The sequence below is a fragment of the Polypterus senegalus genome, chromosome 9 (assembly GCF_016835505.1).
Source record: "Polypterus senegalus isolate Bchr_013 chromosome 9, ASM1683550v1, whole genome shotgun sequence".
Lineage (NCBI taxonomy): Eukaryota > Metazoa > Chordata > Cladistia > Polypteriformes > Polypteridae > Polypterus > Polypterus senegalus.
The window spans coordinates 87408123-87435602 of NC_053162.1; the positions used below are offsets into that span (position 1 = coordinate 87408123).

The 27480-nt window shown below is 36.8% G+C and overlaps 1 protein-coding gene across 1 annotated transcript in view; it reads left to right on the forward strand.

Moving 5' to 3' along the window:
* The window catches only part of dbndd1 (dysbindin domain containing 1), a 131185-nt gene that overhangs the window by 13402 nt on the left and 90303 nt on the right, over positions 1 to 27480 (forward strand). The window contains exon 2 of the mRNA XM_039763402.1: positions 1677 to 1820. Within this exon, the coding sequence (XP_039619336.1) occupies positions 1677 to 1820 (144 nt within the window). The remainder of the gene's footprint in view (positions 1 to 1676; positions 1821 to 27480) is intronic.

The window sequence follows — 27480 nt, forward strand, 5'->3', positions numbered from 1 at the left end:
AATGGCACCAGTCCATTTGTTTCACAATTCTGTGTATGCTCACACTCAGAAGGCTCTCACTTTCCAATATTTAGTATTTGCTTTAAGAAACAGAATTATATCTCCAGATATCTGTGCACATATTTTCTTTTTACATTCAGCTAAAACATGGAGTGTTGTCACAGCATGTAGTAATTTTTTTTTACCATAGAGCCTTTTAATTCCTATCTCTGGTGGTGTTTGCATGTTCTCCCAATGTACAAATAACTTTCCTTTAGGGTTTTAGCTACCCTGCTGATACACACCGCTATTCTACTGTAGGTTGATTATTAGTTGAACACAGGTTTCTCTGGGACTGAATATGCCTTGCACTGTACAGTCATGATGGACGAAGGTCATTTAGTCTTACTGCAAGTACTGGCATTTAAATTGAATGGGTAAAACATGTTTGGTTACTTTAAATAGCCTCTAGAGGTTCAGTATTAATGGATATTCACTGTTGTAGGGGTAGTAACTCTGTTTATATGCACAAATTCTGTTTCACTACTGTGCCCTCTACTAAGACTGACACCCCAGGCAGCTCTTCATCCTACCTAATTATTATGAAAGCGCTTCTTCTAGTTTTCATATTAAAAGCTGAATACTGCATACAGCTTTGTCAATTACATTAAGCCCCTTTCAATAACATGATGGACGTTTCAGGTATTTAACTGAATTGATTTTTTGATGTGCAGGAGTTGAATGCAACTACATACCCATTTTAGGCTGACTCCTAATGCCTGTATCCTACATAAAGATACCCTGAGCATCAGAAGTCTTCAATAAATCAAAATTAATAGCTAGACTCTTCCTGCATTACAATCTGTTTAACCCCGCCTGATTAAGCCTTTGATCTCTTTGTGGCAAAAAGGACATATTTTATTTTAAGGGCAGCTGAAAGGCACATCTAATGTATGTACAGTGTTGTGGGCAAGCATTGTGAATCACAGATTCATTTGCAGGGCCACTTAGACCCAATGCTGGCGACATTAGATTTAAGGCAAAAACTCCACCTTGAATGGGATACTAGGGCTTTTGCACAGAACATTCACTCTCAACAGGCCAGTTTGGTTATGTCAGTCAGCCCACAATCCATGTCTATAGGTTGTGGAGGGAAAAGCAAGTATACTAACAACATGGGAGAACGTGCAAACAATGCTTTGACCTGAATTTGAAACCAGATTTCTTGAGCTTGACCTACTGTGCCACTTATCACAGAGACTTCAGACTGACACAAAAGTAATTTATTCTATCCATTTGTTACAATATAAAACGTATGGTAATGCTTTGTTATTAGAATTATCAGGCATTATTTTCTATGTTATAAGACTTTACCAAAAGGAGGAAATAGAGGAAATGACGAGAATGGTTACTGTTAATTGCAGATATCTATCAGTGTTCATTGCTTACAGAATGTAGTGTATATTTAACACATTTGTCTGCACTTAACTTAAAGTATTAATTAGGAAATTGTCATTATGATATGTGTCATTCATAGGAAAATAAACTACAATGTAATAGAGCCTCTGAGAGGCAAAATTGTTTATTTCAAAATAAGAAACAACAGTTTAAACGATGATAAAGAAATGGCTATATCCTGGTTCAGTATACATAAAGTAAATAAAAAAATCTGGATTTTATTTTTTTTTTTTTACTAGAATTGAGCAAGGAAGCACTGAACCTATTAAAACCATCTGAATCTGGTGACTTGTCAACGGACAACACCCATAATCCTTCAGGCGAAGAGGAGGCTGGAATTCCTATTCCCAACCACGGCTTGTTACATGTGGCAGAAAGACGGCGTAAGTCTGACTTCTTTGTTGCACCAGTAGATTGTGTGGCTAGGCTATTAAAATGTTTAAAAATGTGTCCTTCTTTAGTATTTTTTTTCTTTATTAATAATTTATTAATTAATACATTCATTATTAATCTATGTGCAGTATAAAGTTATGATTATTATCCTTTGATCTTCTTACCAAAATATAGATTTAATATTTTATCTAAGAGAAAGTGTGTCTTACATATGAATGAATGAAATACTATTTGAATCTTTATTTGCAAGAATGTTTATTAGTAGTTTTACTAAAGTAGTTTTAATACTAGGATCTACTTCTTCTAAAATATGTAAACTGAACTAATTTTTGTAAATGTATTACAAGAGAGCAAAAAATCTTTAGGGTTTCAATCCAACCATTTCCGTGATGTAGTTAATTAAGTGAAAGGTCTAAGCATTCACTAGATCCATTAATAAACGGAACTGGCTCCAAGTCTTTGGATTGGGAGAAAAAGGTATTGTCGCCAGAAGAAACAAACAAAAGCTGTTTAAAAAGATGCAGACTAAACTCCACGATTGAAAAATAGTTACCTCCTAGTGAGAAGTCAAATTTGTATGCAAACAAGGATTAGAAATAAGTATAACCAGGATATTTTAAAAAAATTATTATGTTTATATATCAATTGTGGTCTTTCTTTTACCATACACTTAAAATGAGAATTGCAAACATTGAAGTTATATATGTGTGACCTTAGAATGCCTAATCCAGTCTTCAAGTTACTGATACAGCCAAATGACAATTGCATTGCTGCTACTTTCTAGTGGGGACAGAAGATATTTTTTGGTGTGTTATACAAAATTTACATCTCCTCCCTCACATTCTGTCTTTCTTTTGTTTGTTTCATTGGTCTGATAATAAAGTGGTACTGACTGAACTATGCAGTGCCGCAGTGGACGTTCAGGTACTATAGTCAATTAGTGATGTTGATCTAGATTTTTGTAATGTAAGCCTTGAAAGTGTCTTTAAATTGTTTTCACTGGCTACATGAGGTTCTTTGCTCTCATCTGAGCTCTGATTGGAGGTCTTCTATGAAATCTTTAAACTGTTTCCATTGGTCGTCTCTCATCTGAGCTTGAAGCAGCGGAATTAATTGTATGCAGAGACTGAAGAGCTGATACAGAGTTGAAGTATTCCCTTGATGGTTGTTTTTTTTGGAAATGTTAGGTGCCCAGCTAAAGAGAGTTGCCAACAAAACTCTCTCCAGAATGTCTATTAGATGATGGGATTTCAGTTACCATGGTTCAGATTCTTTGTTTTCCTGATGTTGTGAGACACTTCCAGATTCTTGTAGGCTTTGGCAAAGAGGTTTAGATTAGTTTAATGTTCTTCTATGGAGTGGGCATAGATAGATAGATAGATAGATAGATAGATAGATAGATAGATAGATAGATAGATAGATAGATAGATAGATAGATAGATAGATCACTGTAGGACAAATTCACACACATCCATGATTAGTCACTATTTAAAATATTGTATATGTTATAGCTCAATAGGAGGAAACCATAATGAAATTTATTTATATGGTGCTTTACAATAAAAATACTCCAATGTAATAAACAATGGCAATAAATGCAATGGTCAAATGACTAAAGAAGAGAGGAAAACAAAAACTGTAGCTAGTGATGATTCTGGAGAAAATAAACCTTTTTGGGTTCCAAGGCTAAAATACAACAAAGGCCCTTTGGGCATTCAAATATACATACATGTCATTTCCTAACCTGCTTAGTCTTGAACAGGGTTGTGGGGGGCACTGGAGCCTATCCCAGATAGCATTGGGTGCAAGGCAGGAAAAATCCTGGACGGGGTGCCAGTTCATCATAGGATGCATAAATGTGTCAATGATTAATTATTACAACAATATACCAATAGCCTTATGTAGGCCTTCTTTATTCTTCCCAGCATCGATCACAATCAGAATCACTTTTATTCGCCAGTACTTAATGCACAGGAATTTGACTTGGTAGATTTTCAGCTGCTTATAACAAAACATGTCACATACAAATAACATATATAGCATAAGTTAAAAAATAATTAATAAAACATCAAAGAGGGTTACAACATGTGTTGACCAGTTTGCAATGGTACAGAGTGTCACCACTAAATACTGGAAAAAGTAGACAGGAAAGAATTTCTGCAATTATACGTTTGGTAAAAACTCCCCTTCAGCGCCCGAAACACCCTGATGGTAATTCCAACTCAGGCACAAAGGGTTCATGAATTAAAATAAAATTATTAACACAATACTTGGTGATAGAAAACATGGTATGCAGTCAAAAAGACATTGCTTCTTGGCCAGTCTGAATTTATTTCTGGGATTATTTAAATACCCTAATCAACCTCCAGGTCATTCAGCTTCTAATGTCCTCTAGTTGACTTTGTTTCCACCTCTGAGCCATTTTTCTTTTATGAAACTATCTGTCCATTGTTACAAGCTGTAGAACACCACTACTTTGGTATTGGGATCATCTTGTGCTGTCTATGGTATGAAGTGGTGTCCTACAAAATGCACAGGGTACTCTCATTGTCATGAAATTAATTTTCTCAGAAATGTTCTGCAGGTGTCAGTCAAACTAGTTCCTAGCAGCTCCTGTTTAGCCCAAGACTCTCGGTATCTACTTTGATGAAAAATATGATGTAGTGATGTAGTAGTAGGGGTATTGTCATGTGCACAGAGTACATTGAAATTTTTATTTGTGTGTCCAGTGGAAGAAGAACAGAATCTTACCTCACAAGGTGGTTGGTTCAGTGTTTGCTTCCTATTCACTGACCAATTCCCTTACATTGCATGTGTCCCTCCCATAAAAATATGTGAATACACAGTTGTACAAAGTGTCTGTACCTGTAAAGTGACTTGGGATGGTGATCACTGGAGGAAAAACTGTATATAAAATAAAGGTTGTTTGTTTGCTTTAGTCCCATGCCACCCTGGTACTAATTCTGCTAATTAACTCACTACCAGTTGTGTAGCCCATTATAATATACTTGCTGTATAAGCCCATGCTGTAAAAAGCACAGGGTCCTAGAAACTATTGAAATCGCCAGAAAAAAAATTTTAATGTAGAGATGTCAGGTAATTGAAAGGAACTACTCTGTGTATCTTTCTCCTAGGAGGTTTCATTTTGACAACATGCTCTCATCTCTTGTGTATTAGCGGCTGAGCGACTTCAGAGGTTTCGTTTTGCCGACGTGCTCACCTCGCTGGTGTATTAGAGGTGGGAGGAAAAGTAAAATGGATACCGTTTTGCCGATGTGCTCACCACTCTTCTGTAATAGCGGATAAGCGAGTGACTCTCTCTTTGGATATTTAGTTTTGCCGACATGTTGGCCTCGCTTGCGTATCCTCGGAGGTGGAGCCTTTACCCTGACTTCACCTCTCACTTCCGGGCCAAACAGGCATACACAATTCCACGCGTAGATGCTTATACTTAATATATATATATATATATATATATATATATATATATATATATATATATATATATATATATATATATATAAAGTATACAGCTGGTAATTTTCTAGAGAGAGAAGTGAACTTTTAATGTATTCAAACTGTATTACATTAGAATCTGCTTTTAAAAACTGACGAAACATCCACAAAACATGAATGGTGGTCTAAATGGTATTTAGGAGTGAAAGTCCTTAATAAACTCCTGTCTACACAAATCTAATCATCAGAATCACATATAGTACTTTAAATCTTTGCATAGCACTTTTTATAGCAATGAATCAATCTAAAGGATCCTATGCATGATCATTAAAACACAAATAATAGAAATAATGGACGTATTCTTAAATACAGTATCTCAGTTTTCATAATGTGAGGAGCGTGCTTAAAGATGTACAATGAGTGACTAGGGATCCTACCATAAAGCTTGACCCTGCTATATAAAACATACCACAAAAAGAACTGTACTGCTGTAGCATGTTAAAAAGGAATATCTGAAAAATGACTCCATGCTTGATTAAAATGGTTATACAATGATAATATTTATGAGGTGACAAGACACTCCAACACTATTTAGATAAGTTTCCTCTGAAGTGTGCAATACTGATGCATTTTGTTTTATTTGCTTATTGATTCTCTGCACGCTTTGAATAATTTCTCAACAGCTGGTATTTGTCTTGGTTTCAAATTGCAGATGACACAGGGCTCTCGTTCAAGAACACAAAATGAGGAAGAGCTTTTGCAAGTAGCAGATATCTGATATCTTTTTGTTGTATAGGATTAACATATTTGCACCACGACAAGCCTATTGTGGTTTGTCTTTAGCTAAACCACAACAATACGTGGGAAGCTTCTTTGTTTCCTTGATGTGAGTGTTTGTTTAATGGTCACTGTTTGCTAAGAAATATAATGAATTGCAGATACGTCCGAATTGGATGCAAGTTATTTTTTATTGGCTTGAAAAATTTTGTTTGAATTTTGTCTTTGCAAATATTATTCTCTTTAATTAATTTATTACTGTATTTTAGAAAGGTATTCAGAATTTATCAATTGCTAACTTATGCATTAAATAATGGTTAAATAAAAAGTTTCAAGGATATTTTGACTGGAGTGTTCCAATCCAAATAACTTTTAAGTTTTTAAAATAAATTTAAGGTGTATAATTATTTATAAGAAAGCAAATAATATTTATCATCCTTCTTTTATTGAAATGACTTCAGGGTCAGGGTGGAATGGTGTTTATCTCTGCAGCATCGAGCGCAAGGCAGGAAGCAACTCTGTACCAGAGCAAGAAATAAAATATAATTGGCAATTTCATACTTTTACAAGGGGCTGTGACATAACATCCTTTCCCAACTTGAAGAAAGGCCTTATTAATCAGGAACTGACTTGTGTTAGTTCTGAGGCATTTAATATAATTTAAAAGACGTTCTGTATTTTAATACATTGTTATTTATAATCAAAATCAAAATTCACTTTATTGGCCAGGTACTCTAATGTGCAGTAGCAATTTGTTTTGATAGTATTGGTGCAACGTACAAGGAGAACCCATCCATTCATCCATTTTCCAACCCACTGAATCCGAACACAGGGTCATGGGGGTCTGCTGGAGCCAATCCCAGCCAACACAGGGCGCAAGGCAGGAACAAATCCCGGGCAGGGCGCCAACCCACCACAGTACAAGATGAATACAGAATACAAAAGATAAATATAAAAAGATAAAATACAAAATTCTAAAATATGATGCAGTATACAAGGGCAATACAAAATATAAAGAAATAAAATAATGGTCCCCAGAGAATGTTGACATCTTTCATTTTGGTCAAACACACAATTGAAAAATTGACCTGTAACATTATTACTACTACAAATGTTTAGAAGTATTGCTATTGTTATTTTTATTGTTGTTTTGTTTTGTTATTATTTTTGTGATATAGCTGCACTACCATTTCTAAGAGTGTTTATACCAGGCATCACCATTTTCGGCAGTAGTTTCAAGGGCATCGCCATATTGTTGTTAACATCACATTTGTTGCTGTCATGTGAGCAGATGACAATCTGACCTTTGAGGTAATCACATAGCCATTATGAAAGATGCCAGTGTACATTGTCCAGCATTCTAGCATTTTCGTCCAATTTCCCAGCTCCCATTTCTGACTAAAATTCTAGAAAAAATTATTTATAATCAATTGGTCGATCACCTTAACTCCAATAATTTATTTGAGACCTACCAATCTGGTTTTAGGCGTTATCATGGTGTTGAAACGGCACTCCTGAAAGTGTTCAACGACATCTCTCTTATTACTGACTCAGGTGATGCGGCAGTCCTTGTCCTCCTTGATCTGTCCGCTGCCTTTGACACCATTCACCATGAAATATTGCTGATGAGGCTCGAACATCTTGTTGGGATTAAAGGGGCTGCTCCCCTAAACTGGTTCAGGTCATATTTAACTGGTAGACACTTTTCAGTGACTTTAAATTCCTCTTTTTCATCAACTGTTCCTCTTAAATATGGTGTTCCTCAGGGATCCATTTTGGGTCCTATTTTTTCTCTATATACCTTCACCCTATTGGAGCAATTTTTAGGAAATTTAACATTTCTTTTCACTGCTATGCTGATGATACTCAGGTTTATATTCCCATCCTCAACTCTGCAACAAATCAACTCCACAACTGTCTGTCTAAACTAAGATCCTGGATGGCCAATAATTTTCTTGATCTAAATCAAAATAAAACAGAGGTGCTTATAGTGGGTCCATCAGCTAAAGCCCAAATTGGTCTTGGACTTCTCAGCTCTTTCTCTGCCTTTTCCAAACCTCAAGTCCGCAATCTTGGTGTTACCTTTGATAGTAACCTCTCTTTTGAGAAACAAGTTAATTCTGTAGTCAAGAGTTGCTTTTTCCAACTTCATCTATTAGGTAAGATCAAGCCTTTTTTATCTTCTAAAGATCTTGAGAAAGCTACTCATGCTTTTATTTTTTCTCGCCTCAATTATTGCAATTCGCTGTATTCTGGGATTAACAAATCTCTGATACACATGTTACTGCTGGTCCAAAATGCTGTCCTTCGCTTTCTGGTTGGGCCAAGAAAGTCTGATTCTGTTTCTCCTATATTAGCTTCTTTACACTGGCTGACTGTCAGTTTTCGAATTGATTTTAAAATCTTGCTTCTAGTTTTTAAATCTTTACATGGGCTTGCTCCTGCCTATTTATCTGAATTGTGTGTTTTGCACCAGCCATCCAGAGTGCTTAGATCTTCTGGTCAGTTGTCACTTGTACCAAATGTAAAACCAAGGGGGACAGGGTCTTTGCAGCTGCTGCCCCTCGCCTGTGGAACTCTCTACCTCATCATATTAAGGAGTCGTCTACAACTGAACTGCTCAAAACAAGATTAAAAACTGATGGTTTTCCTCTTTGTGATCATATAACATTATTTTTATTTATTATCTATCTTATCTATTTCATGTTCATATATTTTACTACTATTTATGTTTTATTGTTTTTTTTTTTGTTATTTTTCTTTTATTCTATTATTGTAAAGCACTTTGAACACAGCATTACTATGTTGTGTTAAATGTGCTATATAAATAAATTGACATTGACATTCATGTTTTGGATTGAATCCCCAAAAAAATTAACAACGGTTTCAAAAATAATTTTACTAAAGATTTGGAAAAGAATTCTGTTTATTGACTTTTGAGTTTAGTTTCATTTTGTTTTTCATATTTAGTACTCCTGCTCCAATAGGCAACAAATCCAGCTTGTCTTGTGGCAATTCTTGTAGTTTCCTTTCCTGAAAGCCCATCGTTTTCTAGTTTTTTAAACATTCAAACACCTTGTTTGAATTTACCTTCCATTCTACATTTTGAATTAAATAGGGTTTCAGTAAAATGAAATAAAGTTTACCTGATTTGTTACTTGGCTACACATTTTAACAGATCATTAAACTAATATGGGACTTGAATGAGTCCTATAATACTCCTCCTTTGTTGTCACAAAATTGGTTTTATGTGCAATGACAGTTGATAGCATAGAGAGGTTTTCAGATGGCCATTCCATTGTAGGTTGCATTCGGAGTTGAAGATGAATTGGAAAAATGATGGAGCACTTTGTCATGATGGGCAGGGACAATCAGCTGGAAGTGAACAACAGCAATATGTTGGCATTAGGCTTTTCTCGGCTAGAAAATCCCTAATTTCTTATGACCAGTCACCAAAATTGGGGGTGATACAGGCCTTAAAATTACTTTATATAATGGACCTACTGAACAATTGACTACATTAGATAAATAACCCAGATAATATGTTCAGTATGGATAAGAGCAGGTTCTTCTAATTGAGGAGAGTCAGGTACTTTCATGTATGTGATAAGCTGCTGGAGTTGTTCAATCTATCTATAGTTGTCCATGTGCTGTTCTTTGCTGTGGTCTGAAGTAACACCTGCTTAGGGGATGTCAAGTGCCTGACTAAACTGATTAGGAAGGTCAGTTGCATTACAGGATTAACTCAAGACTCAATGGAGGCAGGGGCTGATTAGAGGATGATAGCAAAATTAGAGGCCATTATGACTAATGCTCTCCATGAGCAACTTTAACCACTAGCTCACTCAACCATGGTTTGCTAAGTGACACTGCTGAGGGTCATTTTTGCCCATGGCAAACAGATGGTAAACTGTTTCTTCCTGTTGTATCCACCTTGACCATTACCAATTATAAGAGACACACTAAGATAATGAGTATTAATATAAGGCACTTTGTTAAATTTACACTGGCTATGTTGTAGTGTATGTACAGTTATGTGTATTGCACTACTGGAAGAATATGCTTTTTTTGTTTTTTACGGCTTTGCACAATGCCTTTATGGTCTATGTTGTTGTGCTTGAGCATGTAAGCTTTCCCTCAGGATCAATAAACTACAGGGTGGTCCACATCTAATTATGCAGATCCAGATCGTCTGGATGACTGATTTATGCAGGAATGATTCCAATTCGGCACAAAGACGATTCTTCATGTCGTCAGTTCTTACACTTCTTGATGGTCTGGGATTTTTTGGGTGATTTTCGATGTAATAAACTTAATAATAATTATAGCATAATGAAAATTGCATAATTAGATCTGGACCACCCTATACTATCTATAACTGTTTTGGGACAGGTAACATATCATTAAATACTTTTGACATGAGCATCGAAAGTAAAACTGTGGAACATATGGCTTCTATTTTTTTTCCAAAGAAGATGCTGATAAGGTTGATATAAGCTGGCATTATTTGCCCAGATGTACAGGCAGGCAGCTAAATGAGTCCCAGGTTGGAAGGTTGTGAAAGATGTACTAGACAAGCACAATCCTGGACATACGTTTAGCACAAATTTGAAAGCTTTAGACCAAACTGCCAAATGTTCTGCTTTAATAAGGGTGATTGAACATCCTGATTATCAAATAACTACATTAGTGGCTAAGTGACTGTCTTTCTTCAGAGGTTTCATTTTGTTGACATGCTCACCTCGCTTGTGTATTAGTGGTTGGAGGAAAAGTAAAAGGGATACCATTTTGCAGATGTTAGCGACTAAGCGATTTTCTCTTTCTTCTGAGGTTTCGTTTTGCTGACGTGCTGGCCCTGCTAGTGTTATTAGCAGCTAAGGGAGTTTTTGGTTTCCTCAGAGGTGGAGCCCTTACCCCAACTCCACCTCTCACTTCCAGGCCAGACACACACACACACACGAACACACACACACTTCCATGCGTAGACATTTATATACAAGATAAAGTGCAATAGTGTAACAGCACATGGCTCTAATTACCTTACATCTGAAGCTGCAGAGATAGACTCTAGTCTATGACTCCAATACAGAATTAGGAGGTTCAACAAATGGATGGATGCTTTTGTTTAGCTTTTAAACTGAGACATGAAATCGTCCTCTCAGCATTGAAACTCACATTACATGTGTACAGAAGGCATTATTGTTTCTTCTGGGGAGATTTGCTATAAAATTAATTATAAAATTCCTAATTGCCCATATTGCCACAGAAAATTTTTTTTATGTTGCATTATGCATGTTTACTGTGTATATACACATACACACATTATATACAGTATTTATCTTGTATATAGGGCTTTTGTATATATACGTATATATATATATATATATATATATATATATATATACATCTGTATATACATTTTGTCAGTGCACAAAGGAAGGAGTGCTTAGAAAAAAATAAATGTTGAGGTGCCAACCCGGTTATCTCCATTTAATTCCTTCAGTACAAAACAAAAACAAATGCCCAATGGTGTGCTAAATGGAAAAAGTTAAATTAAATATAGCGCTCATGGCTTTGAGTCTTCAGTTTGCACGGAGCTCCATCCTGTGAGTCGCTCTGGCTATCATAGACTGAATCTCCTTCTGGCACGCTCAAACCTTACGGAGCACCAGCTGGAAGAGCTGGGGTCAGTTACCCTCAAAGGGCATCTTCTTTGGACTGTGTAGGAATAGCACCCCTCTCACGCTGCTGTGGTATTACGAGCCTCAGATGTGTCACTGAGGTGATTATATATAGTGTGGACGTGGCCTGAACACAGACAGGCAGACATGTTCTTTTTCCACCACCACACGTTTATTTACAAATATCCTATTTACAAAGTCCAAAAGTGCACACAAACCCCCCAAAGTCCTGGCCACACAACGCCTTTCTTCGGGCCGCCTTCACACTCTCTTCTGCTCCGTCCTGCTTCCACCCGACTCCAGCCTCGAATGAAGGGAGACGGCCCCATTTATCCACACCTGGATGTGCTCCAGATGCTCCCCGGCAATCACCCACTGACACGCCCCAGTGTGGCAGAAGTTCCAGTTGTACTCCCGGAAGCTCTCCGGGTGTCCCTTCTTCTCTTCTCGTCCAGGGTTCCCAAAGCATCGGGGCGCCCCCTGGCGGTGACCACAGGCCCCTACAGGGTTGGGCTTCCAAGCCCTCTGCCCGTGGCCCCCAAAGCAACCAGGGTGGCGGCCCCCATGTGATCCAGGGCGGGCGTAGACCCTCTTCCGGTCCTTCAGGGCGTCCCGGCCGGGTCGTCGCCCCTGGCATCCCTGACAATAGTTTTGTACTAGTAATAGTCTTATTTCACATTAGGTATAACTTTCTTTGTAACAGATCTGCTATCTAAAGAATCAGCATGTGAGCATGGCCTAGCAACAGTCTCTAAACACAAACCACACCTTATACAGTATTTTCACAATAGGTTATTAGTCAACAACAAAAGCAATTGTCATATTACCAAAGGCATACTCAATAATATGAATTTTCCCCAGTGGCAATTGCACTCACAGAAATTCAGTTATAATTAGCATTTAGTAACCTAAATGGTAAGCAGAATGTGGATAATATTTTTATTTTTATCACCTGACATTGAGAGAATTTATACTTTTTGCTTGTTGTTACTAATGTTGAAAAATACACAATTTCCTAAGCATGGAAGCACTAGAAATATAAATCCTGGTAAGTTCTCTTGAGGCCTCTACTTCAGTGATGAGCATTTTCCTCTGTTCTGTAAAGCACTTACTGTTCTAGAAGACACTGTACTTCCTGAGTGCAGCCTGCCCCATATTTGCTGGACTTTTCCACAAAGGAGCCCTGTTAGGGAATTTCCTTTTAACAACAGATCAACAGATCACATTACAACATTTTACTTAAATCAAGATAAAGAGAATAGAATAGTCCCTCTCACATCATGCCCCCTGTATGGATATGAAAGGCACCAGAATAGCTAAACAAAATGTCACATTTTGTGACTTCTAGTACTGTGGCATGTCATTTTTGCCAACCACAGTTGCTGATCTTCTCATCAGACTGTGTCAGTTTAAGTGATTTAAAATCACTGGCCACATCCATTTTACGAAGCAAGTGCCAATCTTCCAGCACCTTCATGCTCGCCCCCTTTTGGTGACAGCGAATAATGTTTGAATTCTGCTGTGGTATATAAAATAATATGCCAGACATGCAATCTTCTCTTCTCTTTGTGAGGTCCAAAGCCCCCATGTTCCCTATGTCTCATCATGGCATTATATGAATGGTAGTTCCACATGAGCATTTATTCACACATAGAGTCCACACAACAATTAATGACAACATCATTTGATTTTATTGGAGCAAGTTGTGGACTAGTTGGACTGAATCATTGGGCATTTCGAAATATGTGACCAACTTCACAGGATTGTGACACCAACAGCCTCTGACTTGCTAAGATTTTTTAAAAGAATGCTACGACAGAAAAATGCTGGAACGTTTGTCCAATTTGACATGGCCTTAAGACAGTTTGTAAGTATTTGGTGAAACATGTTATCATTTAATAGGAATTACTTATACAGATAATGCATTAATTAAGCACGTTAAGATAAAGCATAAAAAATTTCCTTACATTCGACAAGAAACACTACATAATAAGTGGCTTCTAAGCCTTGTGACCACAGTACTACAGTAGAGGTTTATTGAAATATATTCTGATTGTTTCATCAATAATTAGCATTATACAAGACATTACATCTCATCCAGTAGTACTGTTACAACTTTCTTTTTCACTGAGACATACTGCAACTTTTTCAGTTGGTTGGTTTGTGAAACTCAACTACTAAAGGTTTTTCTGGGTCATATGGCAAAGAATGGGAAAGGGTAGAACATCTTAACTTGAAAATGAGTGGTCAGTAAGGCAGGAATGCTTTTCACAAACAGGCTTGGATCTGCTTTCAGCTTTGACCCGTTTCTTTTAATTAATTTAATTTTATAGGTACTTATTCTCTGTTAAGAAGATATAAGTCAATGATTAGAACAGCTCAGGCAGACATAACTAACCTTGTTTCTCTATGAAACTGAAAATATTCTTGACTTATTACTTGAGAAACAAACAGTGGAACTTGTTTCTTCCACACTAACTGCTCAGCCACCATGCAGCCTACGTAAGATCAAAAAACACAAGGTCAAAAAGCACAATGGAGGAACACAATAAAGTAAGAAAACTGAGAATTTCAGTTAATAGCCAGGTTTTTAGATATTTATTCCAGGATACTTTAAAAGGTACTAATACTCCTGATAAACGCAAAGATTAGCCACTCCAGACTTGAAAATGTGCTGAGCTTCTGCATCAAATTCAGTGAGGCAGCAGCATTAATCCACCATGTTGTCAACTTGCCTAGCATGTGATTCCAAAGCTGTCAAAGTAAACGGAGCACAGCTAAGAAATGAGTTATACAGAGCAAAAGAATGAATCAAATGTTTAATTATGTGGCATTGGAATAGAGGAAAATCTGCACTGGAAATCTGGCTATCCAATTATTTTCTAAATCTCAATTTTGGTTTAATGATTGTGAGGAATTGAAACATATTGTGGCCACATCAGGTCATAGAAAAGTTATGATTAATAAATCCTAAACAACACATAAACCCTTCGGGCCCCTTGCCCAACTAGTTACCTAATTAATAATGAAAAGCCCATTATGTTATATTCCTCATATTAATTAGGACAACAGGACAGGGTCCTGTCAGACTTATTGTGAAATAACAGTAATTCATTCTTGTTAGAGGGTGTCCAAATTTCCAGGCAAAGAAAAAATTATTTATATGTTATTTTATTTTTAGGTAATATAATGTACTGTTCTCTCTTTGAGTTATAGAGGGTGTATTAGGATTATTCCAGCTGGGTAAAATTCAGCACGACATAAATTTATTGTAGGAAACCACAGTGTGTTTATCGTTAGATAGTCTAACTCTATCCAGTTGTACTCTAGAATAATACAACATTATCTGATAAATAAGTAAATTTATTTCTCAAAACATGGTCTTAATTTAGGAAATTATCAGACATATGACCTAGCAAGCCTGGATCTACAATGAGAGCATGAGCAATCACTCATACATTACTGGACCACTGCTCACATATGTTACATGGCCGATCATAAAAGGACCTGACTTTCAAACAAAATTTAACTATGAAAATGAAATAAAAATTACTTAAATAAATCAATTAGTGACCTGGTTTAAATGAGTTTCAAACAAAATTTGGCTATTTGAAGCAGTCCATGCTGTTGATTCTAAGTGCAAAGCTGAAGAGAGTTCAAGTATTACATCGAAGAAATGTGTTTGGGGTTTAGGATGCAGTGGTTGATAAAATGTTTTTGTAAAACAGACTTGCTGCATTGCGCCAGACAGCACATTGTTCGGGCAGAAATTTGTAACTACCTGAAGGTGGATGGTGTCATTTGCAGACTTTCCTTGAAACCAGGATTACATCAAGGAGTTAATTTCGTTTTTGGACTTTCGTGTAGCATTCCAGGTCTCCAGCTGACCGTAAAAGACAATTTAGTCTAATGAAAAATATAAAAATAAAAGTGCTTAGATATCAAGCATTTGGAAAACTTGACGAGAATTAAACTCTTCAAATTCTAAGCAGACTGCTAGTATTGATAGAGATTTATGGCTTTTTCTGTCTGCACTAAGTTATAGAGAAACTTTGAATATTAAGTTAAGAATACAAATAAAGTTAAAAACAGTACTTTGTTATATCAGTTCAGTTATTTTTTCAATACTTACAATAAAATATGCAATACAGTAAATAATTATATGTATGATTTTCTTTTACGCTATATGCAGAAATGCTTTGCTAATACTGGTGCTCAGAATTGTTGGTTTTTAGAAATTGGCTTGCACCGGGCCACTCCTTAGGGGGAACATTGATGGCATTGCTAATAATTAAGATCCAATACCTAATATATTTTAAACTGTAAAGATAATGTAAGATTTGCAATTTATTTGCGGTAAATATATTGTTTAAATTTAAAACATGAAGCAGAAACTACACTATCACACACTTAATACCTGAGGATTAGGCCAAGAATTGTATTGTTCATGTTCAATATTTTTTAAGAACATTTTTACCTTCCCCACTTAATACGGCCCTTGATGCCTTTACAAATAAATAGCCTGTTTTAAATTAAATCTTGTGGCACCTGCTAACATTCATTTTTCATCCAAAGCCAAATTGTTGATATTTAATCCGAGAATGGCTACTAACCATTTTATATTCGTCAATGAAATGATACCTTTGATTAGATTGAAACTGTAATTGAACCATATGTCTGCTAATGGCATTGGATAACTGCAAAACATATTCAACAATTTTGTAACACCACTTAGTTCTCTTCAGGTCTTGCATCTATCCTGGCATCACTTTACAAAAGGCAGAAACGAACACAACATAGTGCCAGGTCTCTGCAGGATATACTTACACATGTACCTACACTTATACAAAAGAGGAAAATGTATACCACTCAGGTTTCTGGGATGTGTGAGGAAAACCAGAATACAGGCAAGAAAATATGTTGCAAATTCTACATGCTTAATGAAGCATATTGTACTTTATTAATTTCAGTTAACTGGTATGTTAATATTCTGAATCCTTAATTGCTTCTTTTCTCTCTATTATAAAAAAAAATCTTGCAACAATACAAGACTTTTTTCCTGTGACAAGATATGATCTATTGAAGAGAGATCTTTTGAAGAGAGACAGAGAGACACTTTCACTTCCCACGAGCCGGACAAGTCACGTCATATTTACAACCTTTGGAAGCAAGTCCTGTGGTACACATGCAGAGCAGGTTAGAGGTAATGGAAGTAGGAAAATTTCGAAAGTCTCAAAAAAGGAGAGTAAAGATTGCATTAGCGCAAACAAACTGAAAATATTACTTGTTGAAATAACGGAACAGCGAAAAGAGATCGAATATTCAGGTGTTATATGGGCTTTTAAATGTTTGAAGCGTCACACAAAATGCAGATCACGCGGCACGGCAGCAGCAGCAAGCCAGTAGCTGATCGAACAAAGGGGAGGTAAAAAAAACTGTATTTGTTTCCCATTGTATCACCGTTTAAGAGGGGTTTTCGAAGAGCGGATGCATCTCCTTGTGGTGTGTTCAGCCCCGTTTTTCACAATGGCACGTAGCGCTGGCAGGGGGGAGAAGTGGTTGGCGAGCGAAACGAGCAGGGGGCAAAGCCCCCTAGTAGTCCTAAATATTAAAATTCATTGACCTTAACTGCATTTTTACTTCTTAACAACTTTCCATTTAATAATTTAAATGTAAATAACAAATCAACAAACACCTAAAAATTGTTAGATATTTTTACACATACAGTATGTATATGTTCATTATTAAGTATCTCTATAAAATATTTGAAGGAAAAGGGGATAAAAGTTGAAATGCTGAAAAATATGCATCTACTCCATTCCACAAAACATTCTTTACAGAGAAGGAAAATCTACAATATTACAAAGTTTTAATGTGGCAGAATGGGGGCACAAAAAAGTCGTAGAATTAAATGCCTAGCTTTATGAGCATCAAAAATTGGATTAAGCAAAAACCTGCAGCCAGTGCTACATTTTAGAAAATTAGTTTGACCCACCTGCAATACAGAATAATAAGTGGCTTGGACGCTGTCCCTACAGTATCGAGCTGGCATCCAAACATTGAAGAGGTTGTCATCAAGGTCATGTCAGTATGTACTGCAGGCTTGCAGGCTATTTTTTTTTGTGCACCATCTAGTATTAGTGCCCCAGATTAAAGGTTATATAATAAGTACTAATCACATATGCCAGAGGACTGTTGTGTTTTTTGAAAATGTTTACTTGCACAAAACAATGGCATAGCTTACAGTTCATCAGATTTCATTAGGTTCTTATTTAATGTCTTCAGTCTGTAAAGGCATTAAAGAAAAATGTGAAATTACAGCAAACTTTCACCTATAAACTTTATAATCTTACTAGCATTTTGTACTTTACTGATGCTTTTTTTGGCTAATTTGATAATTAAACATAGCACACATTTGGAAATTTTACCGGTGAACAACTAAAACAATTGTGCAAAAGCTAATTTACATGGAAAACAAAAATTTTAAAATGAAAACGGAGTGGTCTTGATCATTTACACCTGTCACAGAGCTTTTGTTTGGAAGGTTACTTCTGACAATTACTAATGACCTTAAATTCCACAGATCATTAATTCTAAAACTAAATCCTGAAAAAGCACCATCAACCTGTTGTGTTTCTTCCCCCTCTTCTTTATGTGTAAGTTAATTATGTCCTTAATGAGCATGCATTTTTTTCTGCTGTTTTACTTTTTTCTGTATGATGAAATATCTTAAGATTTAGTGAATTACCCTTTTCCTCAACGGTCAAATTCAATTCAGTTCTATGGGAGATATAGCCTGTTTATTTCTCCTCGTTCTTAGTTGACAAATGCTACGGTATCCTATTTTTACTTTCCTTTTGTAAAATACATAACTTAAAAGCAGAATTAGTGTACATAACATGACTCAAGTGTTTACCTGATATTTGCATGCCTGCATGCTCTGAATTTTGCCCCCTCGTAGTTAAAGCCCTGGTAAGTCAAGTGATGGAATTCTTTTTTAGCATAGATGACTATTTTGATAAAGGCTTGATTTTCATTTTAAGGATGAAGAAGTTACTATGATGGGAGATTACAGTCCAGTGGGTGTGCATGTAGGTGGCAGTGAAGTGCTTGCTCTCTCAGATTAGTAAGAAACCACCAAAGGTTTGCTAATTCTAGATCTGGACAAGTGCTAACCAAATGAAAGAAAGTGATGCAATGAAGAAGAAAAAGGAAGAACACAGCTCCTGTACCAGTCTTACCCCATTCCAGCAGATACTTACTTTCCCACCTCCATGAACACCCTTCTACTGAATCATGAATGTCACTGTGAATGTTATCAGTCTGTTCGTCCATCCATCCATCCACCTTCAAACTCGCTTATCCAGAGCTTAAAGCAAATGTAACAAAAAACAAGCATGCTATAAAAAAATTATGCTATAGTTTTTAATAAAATTAATTTACATTTTGTCATGTTAGGTTAGCCAGTGAAAGGTGACATCCTTTCAAAGATAACTTTATTATGAACGAAAATCTATAAAACAAGTGACTGCAATGGGGATTAAAAAATTGATTTTTTTAGTCTATTAAGCAAGACGTAATATTTGAGTGTTTTATTAAAATAAGATGTAGTTATTAAGTGAATACACTGTGTGACAAAGACTATAACTATATTATTGAGCTCACAAAGGAAAACAAACATTACTTTTAATCGTATGCAATACACAAGATACATATATCTATATCTATCTACAGTATATATAGTATGTATATCTATATTTATCTATCTATATATATATATATATATATATATATATATATTGTGAACGTTACCCGGACACAGACAGGCATGTTGTAATCCACCACCACACGTTTATTTTACAACTATTTACAAAGTCCAAAAGTGCACACACCCCAAGTCCCCAAAGTCCTGGCCAACACATAATGCCTTCACTCTTCAGGCCGCCTCCACTCTCCTCTGCTTAGTCCTTCTTCCACCCGACTCCAGCCTCGAATGAAGGGAGGCAGCCCCTTTTATTTGTACCCGGATTTGCTCCATGTGAATTCCGACAATCATCCACCGACACGCAACTGTGTGGCGGAAGTGCCGGCTCTCGGGGTGTCCCTTCTTCTCTTCCCCCCAGCACTTCCTGGTGTGGCAGAAGTGCCGAGGTCCAGGGCTCCAAAGGCATCGGGGCACCCCCTGGCGGAGACCACGGGCCCCTACAGGGTTGGGCTTCCAAGCCCTCTACCCGTGGCCCCCAAAGCAACCAGGGTGGTGGCCCCTACGTGATCCATGGCGGGCGTAGACACTATATTATGGTACTCAACCAACCAAAATACTAACTTTTTTCGATATTTTCCATCCCAAACATTCCAGTAACATTTACATGTATTTATTTATAAGACACTTTTATTCAAAGCAACTTACAAACCAGGCCAATACCAGTTAGGGGCCGCCCTGTGGGAAAGCTTGAGACTTTGCAGGATCCCCTCAAAGTTGCTGGATGTCATGGCTGGCCTGTACACTGGTAACTCAGTGCTGTGCACAGTGGAGGAAGAACCTCTAAGTTCTTCCCAGTTGATTGTGGATTTCACCATGGGTGTGTTCTTCCTCTTACTCCAATGCTTGCATGGACTGGGTGTTGGGCAGGGCTGTGGCATCCAGTAGCTGTGGGGCATCCGTTGGTGAAGTAACATTCACTGATCTTGACTTTCCTGACAATGCTGTGATCTTTACGGGGTCAATGAAGGCTTTAATCTGGACTCTCTCAAGACTGAGTGAGGAGTCAGCAGTGTGTCTGTCTGTGGAGAGAATGTGGATATTTACTTATCTCGGCAGCGACATACATGTTTCTGGTGACTATTCCTATGATGTCAGTAGACAGTTTGGGAGAGCGTGGGGGGGTTGGGGGGGAGGGGTCATAAGGCTGCTGGAAAGGGGGGTGTGGCACTCCCGATATCTTTGCAAAAGGACAAGTTTCCAAGTCCTGGTGCTTCCTGTTTTGCTATATGGTTGAGAGACATGGATGCTATCCAGTGAGCTGAGATGAAAACTGAACTCCTTTGGTAATGCGTCTCTTCGGAAAATCCTTGAGTACTGCTGATTTGACTTTGTGTCGAACAAGTGGGTGGGACTGGACTGCATATCTGCTTGGGTGGTTGCCAACTGGGATCCCAAGCTGTTTCATCATGGGATACAGTAACGCGCTGTACCGGTGCAAACTCCCCAACCTGACCTGACCTTAAAAATAAGCGACCATTACACCAATTAAAGCACAAGACTAATTCATCTAACCTTAACAACAAAAAGAACCTGGCATCAAAATGTTTAGTAGTTAGTAAAGGTTAGCAAACAATCATAGCGATACAAAGCTGTCCACCCACAAGGGAGTTGCTGCAGAGAAGTTGGGTTTTTTGAAAAAGAAACACAATTTTTTTGTAGTTTAGATTGGCAAATGTGTACACCATGCAACCTCGGCAAAATACTGCATTTAAAAAGGTATGCACGTCTTAACTAAAATGGACCCAGGCTCTTTCCATATTCTCTCTAAAGCAATCCTGCTGCCCTTGTCTTCATGATGGTAACAAGTAACGGGAAATAAAAAAAAATGCTTGTTGTGCACTCATTGCTCCTTTGGAACAAAGCGTAAAATTATATTGAAGCCAGCAGTACAAAAATTAACCATTGCTGAAAAGTTTAATTAACCAATTTAATGCTCTGCAGCTGCAAAAGTATATTGGGTGTTACCTCAGTCTTCTCTTCAATAAATATGAGATGTCTGTCTCTGCAATACAATTTCAGTTGGTATCATTTATATTTTACAAACATTATTAAGCCAATTTATGCCTAATATGCCAGCAGCTATATGTCTATGAATAACATCTATCCCAATTTAAGATGTAGTTTTAGAAAATACATATCAAATGAATCTTAGTGTGGCTCCATTATAACACTGAGATCTTAAAGAACCCAAAAGATTAATTATTTAGCCCTGGTTTAAGTTGGACCTGCTGAAATCAAATTATGTTAATAAGTCCAATATTAATCAAAATATTCAATCTGGTCCAGGGGTCCTCAATCACGGTCCTGGAGAGCCACAGTGGCTGCAGGTTTTTGCTCCAACCCAGTTGCTTAATAAAAAGCACTTATTGCTAAAGTAACACTTCTGCTTCACTTTAGTGATTTTGAGCCCTTATTGCTTAATTTTGTCTTAAACAGCTATTTTAATTGCTCCTTATTATCAATAACATGCAAATAACAAGAGAGAGCAGCATTTCTCCATTTAGCTTATTTACATTTACACCTGTGTGTATTTATCTGCACTACTGGGTTTAATTAAATACTTTAAAAAGTGAAGGACTGAGAATTAATCGTCCATTTTAGCCTTCAAATCATTTGCATGATAGAAAGGGAAAGAAAATCTAGGATATGAGAATGACCTGACATAGCAGAGTTAATGTAATTTCATAGCTTGTTAGTGCTTTATTGGCAAGAATTGCTTTCTAGTTAAGCAACCAGGTCAGAACAAAAACCTGCAGCCACTGCGGCTCTCCAGGACTGGGATTGAGGACCCCTGATCTGGTCCAATCCTACAGAAGAGCTACTATAACACAGATTCATGAAAAACTTAATACTAGCCCTGAGAGAAAAGTGTCAGAACACACAGTGCATCATATCTAGCTGCATATTGAGGCTGCATAGCCACAGACCAGTCAGCCCATGCTGATCCCTGTCCACTGCTGAAAGTGCCTACAATGGGTATGTGAGTGCCATCAGAATGCACTATGGGAAGAAGGCAAGGCAGTAGAAATGGTGTGATGGTCTTGGCATTGTTCTGCTGTCAAAGCTTGAATCCTGGCATTCCTGTGGATGTTACTTTGACATGTACCACCTACCTCAAGATTGTTGCAGATCATGTACACCCCTCCATGGCAATGGTATTCCCTGATGGCAGTGGCCTCTTTCAGCATGATAATGTGCCCCATCTCCCTGCAAAATTTGTTCAGGAGTGATTTGAGGAAAATGACAAAGAGTTAAGTGTATTGTATTGGCCTCCAAAGTCCCCCGATTTCAATCTGATCAAACATCTATGGGATGCTGGAAAAAAAAAATTTATCCATGAAAGCCCCATCTCACTACTTACAGAACATAAAGGAGCCATTGCTAACATCTTGGTGTTTCGACACCCTTAGATGTCTTGTGCAGTCCATGCCTCAGCAGATCAGTGCTATTTTGATGGCACAAGAGGTACAGTAACTACACAATATTAGGAAAGTGATTTTAATGTTGTGGCTGATTGGTGTGTATTTACATACACAGGAACTATTGTAATGGGTTCTGACTTTTCAATAGATGTAAATGTTCTATCCCTGAACATGGCTTGATCATGTACAATATCTGTTTTTGATCCATTTCTGGTTATATCCTTCTAATAGTTGAACTATACCAGTAAGTGGGACTGGAATCTTAAGGCCACGCCTCTAGATTTTAATAAAAAAGCCTAACCCTCTTATAATCTCGACTGTGATTAATATTCAATTTATTTATTTTTGTATAGCACTCTTCACTGAGTACAGACTCAGAGACCTGTAAAAAGTTCACAGGCAAATGACTTTAATATCATAGTTGTTCTTAATCTAATTTAGCTAGCTCTCCTAGTTATAATCATTATGACTATCAAATTTTTATTTTGTTTTCCTCTGTTTTGTGCTCTAGTATTATTACAATTGCAATATTAATGTAATCCTCATATATTCAAGACCCCTATATCTGCACCCTACTGCACTTTGTTGTGTAATAATACTCAAACAATACCTGTTTATGTTTTGTAATTTGAATGAAATTATACAAAATAATAAAAAAAATGTATTTCAGCTAAATTCTAACTATATTATCTACTGTAGTCATTTTTTTTTATTTCTTCCTTTTATTTTAGTTTTTATTCTGCACACTTGTTTATTTTCTCCTATATTTCATATGTTTTGGGAATTCTCTAATCACGATCAATTTTGGATTAAAGTGTTTTCATACCATTCAGACAGTTTTGGATCCGAAACCACTCCCAATCCTAAAATGGTAATATTTTGTGTAACACAGGATGAGATAACATTAACTGAAAAATAATCTTGCTTTAAATCCTACACTAAATTGCTTCCTTAAAGACTGATTTTGCTTAACTGGCAGAATGGGAAAGTGACGTCTTATGCTATCTTGAAGTGGAAAAAAAGAAGAAAAAAAAAAACAGTTCAAGACGTTTTTTTAAAAATTAACAAGGATTCATTAATACAATTCTAAAATTTGAATACAATTTCTCTGGTAAATGTTTTCTGTTGTATTAATATACAGTATGTGGAAAACTACATTAGACTGAACTCTCCTGTCAACTAGCTCTCTGAATCGGGTAAGTCAGCAGGGTTGAGTGTTCAGTTTATGTAATTTTTTTGATCACGTTCATATTACTGCATTGATCTTATTTTTCTCAACTGTACTTTAATCTTTCTGCTTTGCTCTCTTAATTAAGAAAAAATTGAAAGATGAAGAAGAGAACTACCCTCGTTGATTTTAATTGGGGACCCAACAAGTGGATTCACCACAGTTTCTGGCTCTTAGGATACCAAGCTAGAGGCTTGGATTTCGGTATATTTTGAAGTGCCAGCCCTACACTGTGAGTCCTGAAAGGATTCGCCAGGAATGAAAAATTGAAGTCTACTTAAGTTTTATTACACAGATGTTGGCTGCATTACAGTGTTCATGAATGCATCTTCCTTAAAATGCTCTCATGAGGGATCTTGTCTTTGATGTGCCCAAGAGCTACCAGTAAGGTTAGGTTGCCACAGTTTCCTAGAGGGCAGGGCAGTATGCAGTACATTTTGTAGAGACATTTGCATTCTCCTTGCTTTGACATTAATTGGTCATTTGGCGTAATTTCTTTCTGGTTGTGAGTGGTACTGAAGTTTGGTGCATTTAGTGAATCAATGAGAAAGTTTAACTGATTTATTTTACTATAAACTGTAAAGGAAACACAACTCTCCTAACTGAAACTGTCAAAGCACAGATTTGTTATAATAAACATATAAACAAAAACAAACTTTAGGTCTCAGCTCTTAGCAGGGCCTTTTTTGTACATCTGCATATCTGACTAGGAAAGCCAACCATAGCTTATTCAAATACTTCAACTGATCATTCATCATGGGCTGCACTTTCAAGTGAGAAGATTGTAACTGTTGATCTGCTAGGCCAGAATGATTTAAATAGAACTGTCAGGGCACTGCAGCAGCCATTGTCTTTTGTGTGGCCGAGATATCTGGTGAGCTTGGAACAGGCTGCTGTGTTCTCTTGCCCAGAAGAAGCAACTATCTGTTCAAAGTAAATGCAATTAAGCTACTGAAACTCCTCCATTTGCACCACTGAAAAACAGAGCACAAGAAAAAATACATCAATTGTTTATAGACAGATAGAAGTGCATAGATAGTGTAAAAAAAGCCAAGATGTATAGTATGATGTTGCCATCGCAACTAAAGGTCCAGAGACCTTATACAGTATAGTGGTGGACAGTTTACATATCAGTAGGCAAAATAGAGCTGAGATTATTGTTCATCATCCAGGCTGGAGAAATCAAACAGATTAATTATACTTTCAGCATCCATAACTACACCTCCCTATGTCTACTTCAGTTTACCTCAGGTTAATAATCACATTCCTTACAATAGACAGATCCTCTGGTGCATCTACATTATTCATTTATTGGTTTGTCCTATGGCCTCCCAGTGTTGCCTGCTATTTTTGTCACCTTTAGATTATCATGATTCTAATCCTGGCCATGTTATCCCAAAGTCATGCATATTCACATTGAGCAGACTTAACTACACCGCTGTGACTCGACAGTCATTTTGGAACCCCAGAGAGAAGGTGGCTTGTGAGTACATCACCTATTAAATTCCTCACTCTATATGTGCCCTTTCAAGAAAATAAAGACACTTACAACACATAAAAGGCATAGCGTTTGCTTAACATGAACAGGGCCATTTCTGGGTATAGGCAGTCTAGGCAAGTGCCTATGGCGCCCTCTAGTGGTCAGGGTGCATTAATGTAGCCCCATGTAGAGATTCCGATTTGTGTGGACCGGAACACAAAGAAATGTTTACATTGTGCACCTCAGCAGTGCCTGCACTGTCTGCACTATGCACAGCACATTCTGCTGCCCAGAAACGGTCCTGGGAAATGTGACATTTTTTTTAAAACAATAGAGATCTACGAACACTCTGTGAATGTCTGATTATATTATTTTATATTATTTTCACATACCAGCGATGTTCAGTCTTAACATCTGACGACCCACATGGTCTAACAATAACATGAACAACAGTAACAATGATGATGATGTCAATAATGATAACCCACAAACTATAGCATAGAAGAGACAGACATGGCAAAATAAAATTAAACGATCAAAATGGCAATAGGACTGTAGTTCATAAGTGAATTCCTAAAAGTTGATTTAACCCAAACTATGATTGCCTCCTAAGTGGACTTACATTAAAACTTTTGTTATAACTTAGCAAATGTCATCCTCTGTTGCACACCACCATTTGTGAGATTTGCTCTGGGCACGCTAAAGCAGTTGTTCGTGTTTTTGGCTATGTTTTCAGTTTAGTTTATTAATTTAAATAACATGGATATGTTAAAGTAACGTATTAGTTAAAAAAAATTATATATAGAATGTCACCATTATCAAAAGGCAAACATTTAAGTAATAGTTTAAATAGATAACTATAGAACCTAATCTGTAATTTTAACAATTCCTTAATTGTTTCTTAATTTTCTTTTAATAAATGTTAAAAGCAATAAATAAAGACCACTAATACAGCCCAATTCCTGCTTATTTTCTGAAATGGCACCCCTCAAGAGCATATTTTTCTAAGACAGTCTTGTAAACAGACATTGTTATGACTTCTCTGTCCCCAGTCCTGTCTCCAGGTCTCAATGTTCAAGTCTGACAGTTACAATTCCTCTCAAAGTAAAGGGGGTGGCAGGGTGCCATTTACAATTTCACTTAGGACAGCACAAATTCTAGAATAGGCTCTGAATGTAAAGGTTTTAGAACTGTTAGATTGTAAACCCCAAAACTGTGAAATCAACATTTCAACAGAGCATTTCCACCAAGAAATTGGTATATTGTTACAAAAATATTTAAATAAATAGCTTCAGACTTATTGACCTCTGGCTGTGGAGGCAGTAAAGATCTTTAGATATTTAAACTGCTGTGTCACATTTGTTACTAGTACTAGATGAGATAACATGGTGTAATGTCACAGAATATAAGTTTAAATAAAGAGGTCTCATGAAAAATCCAATTATGGAATCTAATTATGGAAGGCAAAAAGTCTTCATGACATTACTATCAAAATAAAACAATTGATAACACACTTTTTGGAAATTAATTTTTAATCTTTTTGTTATTCTGCACATTGAAGGTTTTGCAGTGCAATCCACATCCTACCTAAGCATATATACTCTTTGCAATTTCCAGCTAAAATATAAGTGTTGCATTTAATGAGACAATAATTTGTCTTTTGTGTGCAATATTTCACTGTAAATAGTGCCAAACCTTAACAATATGACAAATTCATGAACATCTGTTGAACCATTTTGGTTTGATAATGTGGTTTTGGTTTTGCGTCTCCCCTTCACACCATTACAACCCCAATTTTCAATGAAACTTTTGAAAGATCTTAAAGTCTGGATTTTAAGTTG